Source organism: Silene latifolia, chromosome 11 (assembly GCF_048544455.1).
Source record: "Silene latifolia isolate original U9 population chromosome 11, ASM4854445v1, whole genome shotgun sequence".
In the NCBI taxonomy this organism is placed as follows: Eukaryota; Viridiplantae; Streptophyta; class Magnoliopsida; order Caryophyllales; family Caryophyllaceae; genus Silene; species Silene latifolia.
The window spans coordinates 37,475,709-37,486,026 of record NC_133536.1 but is presented as its reverse complement, the minus strand read 5'-3'; the positions used below and the strand labels follow the sequence as shown (position 1 = coordinate 37,486,026).

Genomic DNA, 10,318 nt, shown 5'->3' with positions numbered 1-10,318 from the left:
TTAGTAGCTAAACATAATGATTGTTTTGCTTTAGTAGCCATGCAACCCTACTACTCCTTGTGAAGACAAATGTGGGCATGCATTGGCTCCCCTAAACCTCTCCACTTACACGGTTTAGAGAAGAAAAATCATCATTGTTTTTCTTATAATTTTACCTAATAATATACTAAGGGTTATGCATTATTATTCATTCAACTAATCATCCAAAATAGAAGTTCTAGTGAGAAGAAAAATCCTCCTCTTCTTCTCTCTTAAAAACCGAAATATTCAAGGGTTAAATAATATTTTTGGTTCAATTTTCTCCTAGATTAATATTATACTAGTACTTATAATATTAATTAGATTAAGTGTTAAGCCTTGGGTATAAAGCTTAGGGAGAGATCTTATACTTAGATCTTATTCATCCATAAGAAAAAGCTCAAGATCAAAAGAGAAAGGTGATCTCTTTTGTGCCCTTAAATCCGAAATCCACAATGTAAGGACATGATTTCTCTTCTATTATATTATTTGTTTGCATGCATAAAATCCGTTTTAATTTTATGATAAATTAATTTAGACATATATGAGTATGTTAATATGTATATGAATCTACATTTCCTTCACCACCTCACTTAGCCAAAGAACTTGACAAACGGGAAACCAGAACCCTCATCATTGAGGAGACCGAACCTATTAACGTAGGAACCGACAATACACCTCAAGAACTTAGGATAGGGACAACCCTGGACCCCTCGGAAAGACAACAGTTCATTGACCTCCTCCACGAATACAAGGACGTGTTCGCCTGGTCTTACAGAGATATGCCTGGGATTGACAGAGAAATCGCGGAGCACCGGATACCCATTAAACCTGGGGCTAAACCTGTGAAACAGAAGCTATGCCGGATGCGTCCGGAGTGGGCCCTAAAAATCAAGGAAGAAGTGGATAAACAGTTCAAGGCTGGGTTCATCAAAGTGTCCGAATACTCGGATTGGGTGGCCAACATTGTTCCTGTACCGAAGAAAGACGGGAGAATTCGGGTTTGCGTCGACTTCAGGGATCTGAACAAGGCGAGTCCAAAAGACGACTTCCCTTTGCCACATGTTGACATTCTAGTGGACAACACTGCCGAACATGCTCTCCTATCATTCATGGACGGGTATGCCGGGTACAACCAGATTAAGATGGCTGAGGAAGACATGCACAAGACCGCGTTCACTACACAGTGGGGTACATATTGCTACATGGTCATGCCTTTCGGCCTCATCAACGCCGGAGCGACCTATCAAAGAATAGCTACCACTCTCCTACATGATATGATGCCCAAGGAGGTATATACACTAGTAGAAAAACCCCCTATCACGTCGCTGCTATTATGGCGGTTTTATTAGAAACGACGCGAAAAGTAGTTAACAAATTATTCGTGTCATTTGTAATTAAAAACCGACGCGATAAAAGAAAGTATTGTGGCGGTTTGATTTTAAAACCGCCGTTATAAAGCTTTTGTGACGGTTTTTATCTAAAACCGACGGTCTTAAGATAGCGTTGTCAAAAGGTTTTACGTCAGTTTATTTTAAAACCGGCACTAAAAATATCAAATCCCTATTCATAAACGCGGCCCCTTCTAATCTCATCGCATATATCAAATTACCTAAATCTTCTATGATTCCCAAATTCCCATTCTAAATCTCCTAATCTCAATCGCTGCTCCCCACTGCTGATTGTTCACCATGTCTGGCGGTCACAAATCCCTCCAACGCCACCACTGTTACTTCAAACTTCGAATGCCAGCATTACGCTTCCAGTTCCTCGACCAGACAACGTTATTTTTCGATCTGATCATTTTAATCTTCTATATTTTTTCTTAATTTGATTTTGATTTCATAGATTTGATAATCTCATTTTTAGGGTTCTTTTTTGCAGTCAAACTGGGGAAATGTAACGATTCATCTACAATCCAATCGCAGAAATACATCCGCCTTCTTTTTTACTACAATTCTTTTTTAGAGTGTGTAATATCGGTTCGTTTTTTTATCTACCCACTTCTCCGTCTGTTAATTTCTCATTGTTTCACTGCTTTATTTGTTCCAATTATAATCAATTGCTTATTTTTTTCATTTTGATTAGTATTGTACTCGCCAATTATTTGATCTATCCTACCCTTTTCATTTTGTTAACTCTTGTGCCAGGTATTTAGTGTTTTTTTTAATGATTTTATTATTTGGTCAATGATTAGAGTAGTTTAAGGTAAATAATGATGTTGAATGAGTAATTTGGAGATTAATATGAGTTGAATGAGTTAGTAATTCGCGCTCGAAAACTAGTACGGAATAGTAGAGAGGCAGTATGATACTATGTGGTAGACAACATAGTCTACTGAGTGTGAAGTGTGAACAATTTGTTACTGTGATATTTTTGTTGTAATTGGAGTACCCTGAATTGATAAGGTAAATATGGTATCCCATTTAGTAGTATGTACTCCCTCCGTTCCAGTCATATGTTTACACTTCCTTTATTTCCCCCTCACAAAATAAAGGAAGTGTAAACATCTCACTGAAACGGAAGGAGTAGTTATTAACTTACTATCAGTAGGGTGATATTATTGATTAGTTATAAAGATGACTTTTCTTTCAGATTGAGTATTCTCTGGGATTGAGTAGTTTTGTACTTTTGTACAGTTTTCTGGAGGTGTTTTTATTAAGAGACTTGTCTTTATCAATGTAAGTGACATGTATTTGACCCATTTTAGTCTTAAGACGGATACTTACATTTTAAAGGAAATTTAATGAATTAAGACATGTACTGATGGGATTGATGGTGATTTTATGTAATTTTTACTACATGCTTCTTGTACCTTGCTAGGGCGCTTTCTAAAATTAATCAGGTAGACTTTATTAATCTTAAAGTAGTAGAAGAGTATGATCAATGCGTAACAATATTCATCCATGTTCTTCCATGTAATAATACAAAGTACTAAACCAAAAAAACGAGGGCATGTGAAGTAGACAACTTGACTTCACTTGGGATCATTGAATTATTTCACTGTATGTCTTAGGTGTTACAATTACATATTGGTTTATAATGAAGATAAGCAAGCATATGAGAGTTTCGGTAGTGTTAACTGTCAAGTGTTTCACATAGCCTTAATTTTTTTTTTCATGATATCAAACTGTGATGTGCACCTCCACCCCATGAAGATTTAATTATTAATGTATATGTCATATATGAAGGTCACCAATTTTCAATCATAACTTGACTATGGATGATTTTTCAATCACCTTAGGTTATAGTAGCATACTAGCAAACCGCCAAGTGACTTTAAAATTATGTGTATAGCTTTACTTAAATTCTAAACACGGGGGTTTCTCATAGTGGTAGAACTTAGATATAATGCTTTAATGAATATAATATTCAAGTTAACAAGAATTTTGATATTAAAAGTCTATATATATTGAATATAGTACTCAAATGCTTTCATGAATATATGTTTTTCTTAGTTTAGAATGGTTCACTAATGCTTTACAGAATATAGTACTCGTAAAATTGTGGATTATCTTCATCTCTACTCCCCTTCCTCCACCCTCTCTTTCTGTAGCTGGTGTTTGCGGAACAACAAATATTGACACGAGTTTAAATTGAATCTCTTCCATTTTTCAGGGGTAAGTTGTTAGAAATCCATCTTATTATGACAGAAAATAGATGTGGGGTGTGGTGCTATAAAAAACTTCGAAGTTATTTATCTTGTTTTTGCTTTATATATATTTTTTCAGTTTTTTACCAAGATTTGTTTGCGTTTTTTGAATCCTTGGCTAACTAGTCATTCTCGTCTCTGCTTATGTGCTTAATTGCTATCTATATTTTGCATTTAACATTATTATTTAGTTCTTTACCATTTCTCTAATTTGAACTAGGTACCACTTTCCACCAGGCACCACAAGCCACAATGTACCCAGTAACAACACCAATCCTCAGCCTATTAGTTTACTCTCTTTAAGGTACTATTTTATCCCCTCTATAATAAGCACCTTTTTTTTTCACTGTTTGATAGTTGGTGCCACTCTACTGTTTAACATTGATGTATGATTGCAGATTTGTTAATGTAGAATGGCAGATTTAAGATTGTCATTTGACGAGATGAAGGATGTTAAAGAGGTGTAGGCTAGCAACTACTCCCTCCCATCCAGACCAAAGGTTACAGTTGCTTTTTGGCACTATTCATGGTCGTAGGGAATCTTTGATATTATTCTTAATCTATAAGACAAAATATAGTCATGTGAGATTTTGTTTGATTTATCGTCATGAATGCTATAAGAATATCAAATTTTTATAATTTTTAATAATATGTAACTAAAGATATGCACGTTACAAAACGTGCCTCGACAAGTGTGATAAAGCAACTGTAACCTTTGGTCTGGATGAGAGGAAGTATTTAGGGAATATGTAATGCTGATTAGTCTATTAACTAAGATTATTTATACACTTGGATGTATAATTTTGAACATCGACATTATTGTTCTGTCGGATGATATGCAAGTTCGTTGATTAGCATTCTTTTGTATGTATTTTTTGTTTATTTCGCATTTCTACCAAAATTTTGGTAGCAAATAATAATAATTATTATTTTTTTAAAATAATCTATCTATGGTGGCGGTTCATAATATGAAACGCCACTATTAGTTCACTTTTAGTGGCGGTTCTTTACTAACAACCGACGTCATAATTACCTTTAGTGGCGGTTCTTTAACAACAACCGACTTTATAGAGAACATGTAGTGGCGGGTTGTGGTGGAAAGTTATTATTGAAATACCTATAGTGGCGGTTTTCTAAAAATAACCGCCACTATAAATGAGTTACAGTGGCGGTTCTTGTCTAACAACCGTCGTATTATATAAATTATAATGGCGGTTTTGTATAACAACCGCCACTATAGCAGAGCTATTGCGGCGGTTCAACAACCGCCTACAACCGCCGTAAAGTTTATACGATGCCGTGATAAACGACGGACTCTAAATCTCTAAAAACCGCCACAAAAGGTCATTTATAACCGCCACCGTAGGGGAGTTTTCTACTAGAGGTATATGTCGATGACATGATTGTCAAATCAAAAGAACGGGACGGCCATGTCAGTGCCCTCCGGAATTCTTCGTTCGTCTGCGGAAATACAATATGAGACTAAATCCTCAGAAGTGTGCATTCGGGGTCACCTCCGGAAAACTCTTGGGACATGTCGTTAGCAAAAGAGGCATTGAGATTGATCCAACCAAAATCAAAGCCCTTCAACAAATGCCTCGGCCTAAGAACGAGAAGGAGATTCGGGGATTTCTCGGTCAGGTCCAATATATCAGTCGCTTCATTGCCAAGCTCACTATGATTTGTGAACCAATATTCAAAAAGTTTCGTGCCTCCGATCACACCGATTGGGACGACGACTGTTAGAAAGCCTTCGACAGGATAAAAGAAATCCTATCCAAACCTCCTGTCCTCATGCCACCTCAACCGGGGATTCCTCTATCCCTATACCTGACTGTTACCAACACAGCCATGGGAGCAATGCTAGCACAAACAGTTGTCAACGAAGAGCGAGCCATCTACTACATCAGCAAAAAGTTCATTGAGTACGAGACGAGGTATACCCAACTGGAAAAGACATGCCTTGCCCTAGTATGGTCAACAAAGAAGCTGCGGCATTACATGCTCAGCTACTCGGTCCACATCTACTCCAAGATGGACCCGGTTAAATACATCTTCGAAAAACCCGTACTAAACGGAAGGCTGTCTAGATGGACACTCATGCTGTCCGAATTTGACCTCAAGTTTGTACCCCTCAAGGTTATCAAGGGAAGAGCGATCGCCGACTTCTGGCGAGAAAATCCCGTCAACGAGGATCCAACGACCGACACATGGTCACTTCCTGACGAAGACATCCTTTATGCCGACTCCGACGCATGGGACCTATACTTTGATGGTGCATCTAATCTGAGAGGCTTCGGGGTAGGAATCCTTCTAATATCACCAGAGGGAGAACATGTTTCGATCTCGGTCAAGCTAGACTTCGCCGTCACCAACAATGCCGCTGAATATGAAGCATGTCTCATCGGCCTACAAACAGCCATCACACTTGGCATCAAGAGACTGAGGGTCCATGGCGATTCCTCACTCATCATCAATCAGGTATCCGGATCATTGAAAATCCGATCTGACAGCTTAGCTCCCTACCGAGCAAAGATCAATCAAGAGGCCGAATTCTCGACCAAATCGACTACTTTCACTTGCCACGAGAGGAAAATCAATTTGCTGATGCCCTGGCAAAACTTGCCGCGCTCGTCAACATACCTGACGACATGACATCGATGCCCCTATGTGTCGAGAGAAGGAGCGAGCCAGCTCACATTTGTGCCATTATCGACGACGAGGAAAGCCATGATGAACCTTTTTTTTTTTTTGGGAAAGTGTAAGTATTATATTAAGCATAGCCCGAACAATTGATTAACTAGGGAGATAGCCCTTAGTTAATTTACACCATCACAAATTCGTTCTAACCATAATTGAACTCTCCTATTTCTTCCTATTACATTCCGCACTTTTAATCTCAAAACTATCCCCCTCTGTACCAGTCTGACTAGCACAGTGGGCAGAACCAAACAACTCTCTACTCGACTTCTATTTCTGGCATGCCAGATCTCATACATTAGATAAGCTATACTCGCAGCAATCACTTGCCTAACCAACAGAGATCTAGTTCTATATTTAAGCCACCACTCCATCACATCTTGAACTGGAATATGTATCTGCAACCAGTTTTCAACCAGTTTTAGACATTTCCTGCTATAAGTACAGGAGAAGAACAAGTGTTTATGACACTCCTCCTCTTGCCCACATAACCAGCATACGTTGCTTTGAAGGAAACCCATCTTCACCATCCTGTCCTGAGTAAGAAGACGCTGCTGTACAGCTAGCCAAATGAAAAATTCATGTTTAGGAGCCATGATCCTGTTACTAACCCAAGGATACCAGGGCACATCAACTCCTGGCTGTTCTAGCCACTGATAACCCATCCTCACAGTATATTCTATACCTGTATTCCTCCATTGTTCATCATACATGAACGGTTTGAGAATGTTCTTAACACCACATAATCTTCGCCAAGCCCAACTTGCTCCACTAGAGGGTTCATAATACTGCCATTCCTGATTTTTCATATAAATGGCATGTATCCACTTCACCCACAAGTGATCAGACTTTTGTTCAATCCACCAAACATACTTACCAAGGGAAGCTATGTTCCATTGGTGCAAATTTTTCAAACCCAATCCTCCTTGCCTTTTGGTCCTGCAAATATTCCTCCATGCCACCAGAGCAGGACTCCTTACATCTGTGCCATGCCACAAAAACTTCCTACACATGGCATCAATCTTATCCAACACAGTTTTTGGTAAGATAAAGATTCGTGCCCAGTAGTTATGTAAAGTGCTCAACACAGCCTTAACAAGTACAACTCTCCCAGCATAAGACAACTTCTTTGTCCCCAATCTAGCAATCCTCTCAGTAATCTTATCAACCAAACATTGGCAATCCATTACCCCCAGTCTCTTAGGGATAATGTTGACCCCAAGATACCTGAAAGGTAAGGATCCTCTCTTCATACCTGTAGCCTGGGCAATTGCATGAACAATGGACTCAGGTATCCCATTGCAATAGAAGTTGGATTTCCCAAAGACTCATCTTCAAACAGAAGTGGAGGAGAACAGCTCAAAAGCCCCGATCATGATACTAACAGACTGGAGATCACCTCTGCTGAACATCACGGATCATCCGCAGAGAGGTGAGTGAGATTAATTTTAGAGCAAAGGGAATGATGTTTAAACCCTTTGAACTGAGGTAGGAGTTGCATCAGCCTACTCAAGTACTCCAAGCAAATGGTGAAAAGCAAGGGAGAGAGGGGATCCCCCTGTCTAAGACCTCTCCTACCCTTAAAGAAGCCAAAGACCTCACCATTCAATGCCAAGGAATAAGAAGGAGAGGTGACACACTCCATTATCAATTTAATACAATTTGTTGGGAAATTTAACCCCTCAAGCATCTCATGAAGGAATTGCCACTCAATGGAGTCATACGCCTTCTGCAAATCAATCTTCATCATTAATCTTGGGGAACAAGCTTTCCTATTATATAATTTGATCAAATCCTGACAAATAAGGATATTTCCAACAATATCTCTCCCCTTAACAAAAGCACTTTGAGCAGGATTGATAATAGCAGGAAGAATTTGACTTAGCCTACCACAAATGACTTTGGCAAGGCATTTGTACATCGTGTTACAAAGACATGCAATTGGCTGAATCGTAGCACGGTGGCAGGCATCTCCACTTTAGGGATGAGAGTCAGAATAGTGTTGTTAGACTCTTTCAAAACATTCCCAGTCTCATAAGCATTCCCGATCGCCTTACACACATCGATCCAACTATATGCCGCTATCCTTGAAAAATTGGCTACTATAGCCATCGGCCCAGGAGCCTTGGTTCTGGAATAGAAAACATAGCAGCCTTAATCTCCTCATCAGTCACTGGAGCACTCAACATCTCCCTCTGTTCATCGGTCAAACACTTGCCCCCGATTTTATAACTCCAGGTTTCACGTGCTTAACTTCAGTAGATGTACCAAGTAAACCCTTATAGAACTGTTCAAAAGCCACTTTGATGTCCTCAGGGGTAGTGCACAACTTTCCTGCAGCATCAGAAATTTGGTACACCCTATTCATTGACCTCCTTCTTTTGATACTTGAGTGAAAAAATGAAGTGTTATAATCCCCATCTTTAACCCAACTTTCTTTGGCTTTCTGAGCTAGATACATCTCCCTAGCCTTCCTTAAACCCATCAGCTCCTGAGCACAAGCTCTTTCAGTTTTACACATCTCTTTGTTAAGAGGATCATGCCTTAATTGCTCCTGAAAGTTCTGAAGAGCAATTTCAGTGACATGGGTTAAATTCTCAATGTCACTAAATTGCTCTCTATTCAACTCCTGCAACCTGTGCTTCAGACTTTTGAGTTTTTTGGTGACCCTAAACATAGGAGAACCATCAATATCCTCCTGCCATCCATGTTGCACAACCTCATCAAAATTATCAGCAAGTGCCCACATAGTGAAGTACTTGAAAGGTGCCTTTTTCCTTGCACTGATCCTATTGAACTGGATCACACAAGGACAGTGATCAAAAAGCCCCTCAGGGAGGAAATGAGCCACTGAGTCAGGAAACCTCTGAAGCCAAGCATCATTAATCAACACCCTATCTATCTTACTATAGACTCTAGTCCCATCATCTTGCTTATTGTTCCACGTGAAATAAGACCCAATCATTTTCCCTTCTTGTAACTGACAATCATCCAAGGCTTTCCTCATAGGTAAGATCTCAGCCAATGTAACATCAGTTCCTCCAATCCTTTCCCCCATTCTCAGTACACTATTGAAATCCCCACCCACAAGCCAAGGACCAGTAGCTGTGGTGGCATAATTCCTCAAATCCTGCCATAAGCTTTCTCTCTCACCAATTTTATTAAAACCATACACTAGAGTAAAGTAGAAGACAGATCCTTGCATCATGTCCTTCACTTGTGTATGAATACATTGAGCTTGATTGTATGAAGCATGTCCACCTGGAAAAGTTTAGGATTCCACAAAAGCCAAACTCTCCCCCCTTTGTGAAAACTATTATTAGTACAAATAGCCCAATCACCACATATATTATTCCTAGTATTAATCCACTTATCCCCTTTTATTTTAGTTTCTAACAAACCAAACAGCCCAACATTATTCTGGTGCATAAACCACCTTATTTCATTTTGTTTGGAAATGCTGTTCAGTCCTCTCACATTCCAGAAGCCCAGACTACCCATGATCAGTTAGGCTCCTCTGACCAACCATTTTCTGCTGACAATCATTTTTAACTTTCTGAATGGACAAAGTGAGTGCATCCATAAAGGTGATCCCCCTGGGTGTAAAAATCCTGGCCTCACCTGCATCATTCCTGAGCATCCTAGTAATAAATCTCCTAGGTGCAGACTGTGCAGTGGACCCTTGTTCAGTACCCCCATTTGTACCCCCATTAGCTTTGTCACCACCCTCTGCTCGTCTGACAGGCACACTAGGTGTCACCACCGCACGGGAGAGAGAGGGTTTTGGAGTGGTAGCTGGGATAGGAGTCTTTGGAACCTTTTTTAGGACTGTAGGAGCCTTCTGTTTAGGCCTCCATACCTTCTTCACTTTAGCATCACTCTCCTTCCTACAATGATCAGCTAAGTGACCCATTCCTTTACATTTCACACAGCTAAGAGGCAGCCAAT

The 10,318-nt window shown here is 39.6% G+C and overlaps 3 protein-coding genes and 1 long non-coding RNA gene across 4 annotated transcripts; 1 reads left to right on the top strand and 3 right to left on the bottom strand.

The window, feature by feature from the left end:
* Positions 1 to 1,619: 1,619 nt before the first annotated feature.
* On the top strand, positions 1,620 to 4,513 carry LOC141614795 (uncharacterized). Its single transcript, XR_012529375.1, has 4 exons — positions 1,620 to 1,801; positions 1,903 to 2,000; positions 3,891 to 3,974; positions 4,069 to 4,513. It is a non-coding gene; the product is annotated as an uncharacterized LOC141614795 (long non-coding RNA).
* Positions 4,514 to 6,489: 1,976 nt separating this feature from the next.
* LOC141613250 (uncharacterized) lies at positions 6,490 to 7,623 on the bottom strand. The gene has a single exon (XM_074431989.1). The coding sequence runs from the start codon at positions 7,621 to 7,623 to the stop codon at positions 6,490 to 6,492; it is 1,134 nt and encodes a 377-aa protein (XP_074288090.1).
* A 158-nt stretch (positions 7,624 to 7,781) lies between these two features.
* On the bottom strand, positions 7,782 to 8,291 carry LOC141613249 (secreted RxLR effector protein 78-like). Its single transcript, XM_074431988.1, has one exon. It carries the CDS (start codon positions 8,289 to 8,291, stop codon positions 7,782 to 7,784), a length of 510 nt encoding a protein of 169 aa, XP_074288089.1.
* Positions 8,292 to 8,576: 285 nt separating this feature from the next.
* LOC141613248 (uncharacterized) lies at positions 8,577 to 9,578 on the bottom strand. The gene has a single exon (XM_074431986.1). The coding sequence runs from the start codon at positions 9,576 to 9,578 to the stop codon at positions 8,577 to 8,579; it is 1,002 nt and encodes a 333-aa protein (XP_074288087.1).
* Positions 9,579 to 10,318: the final 740 nt, after the last annotated feature.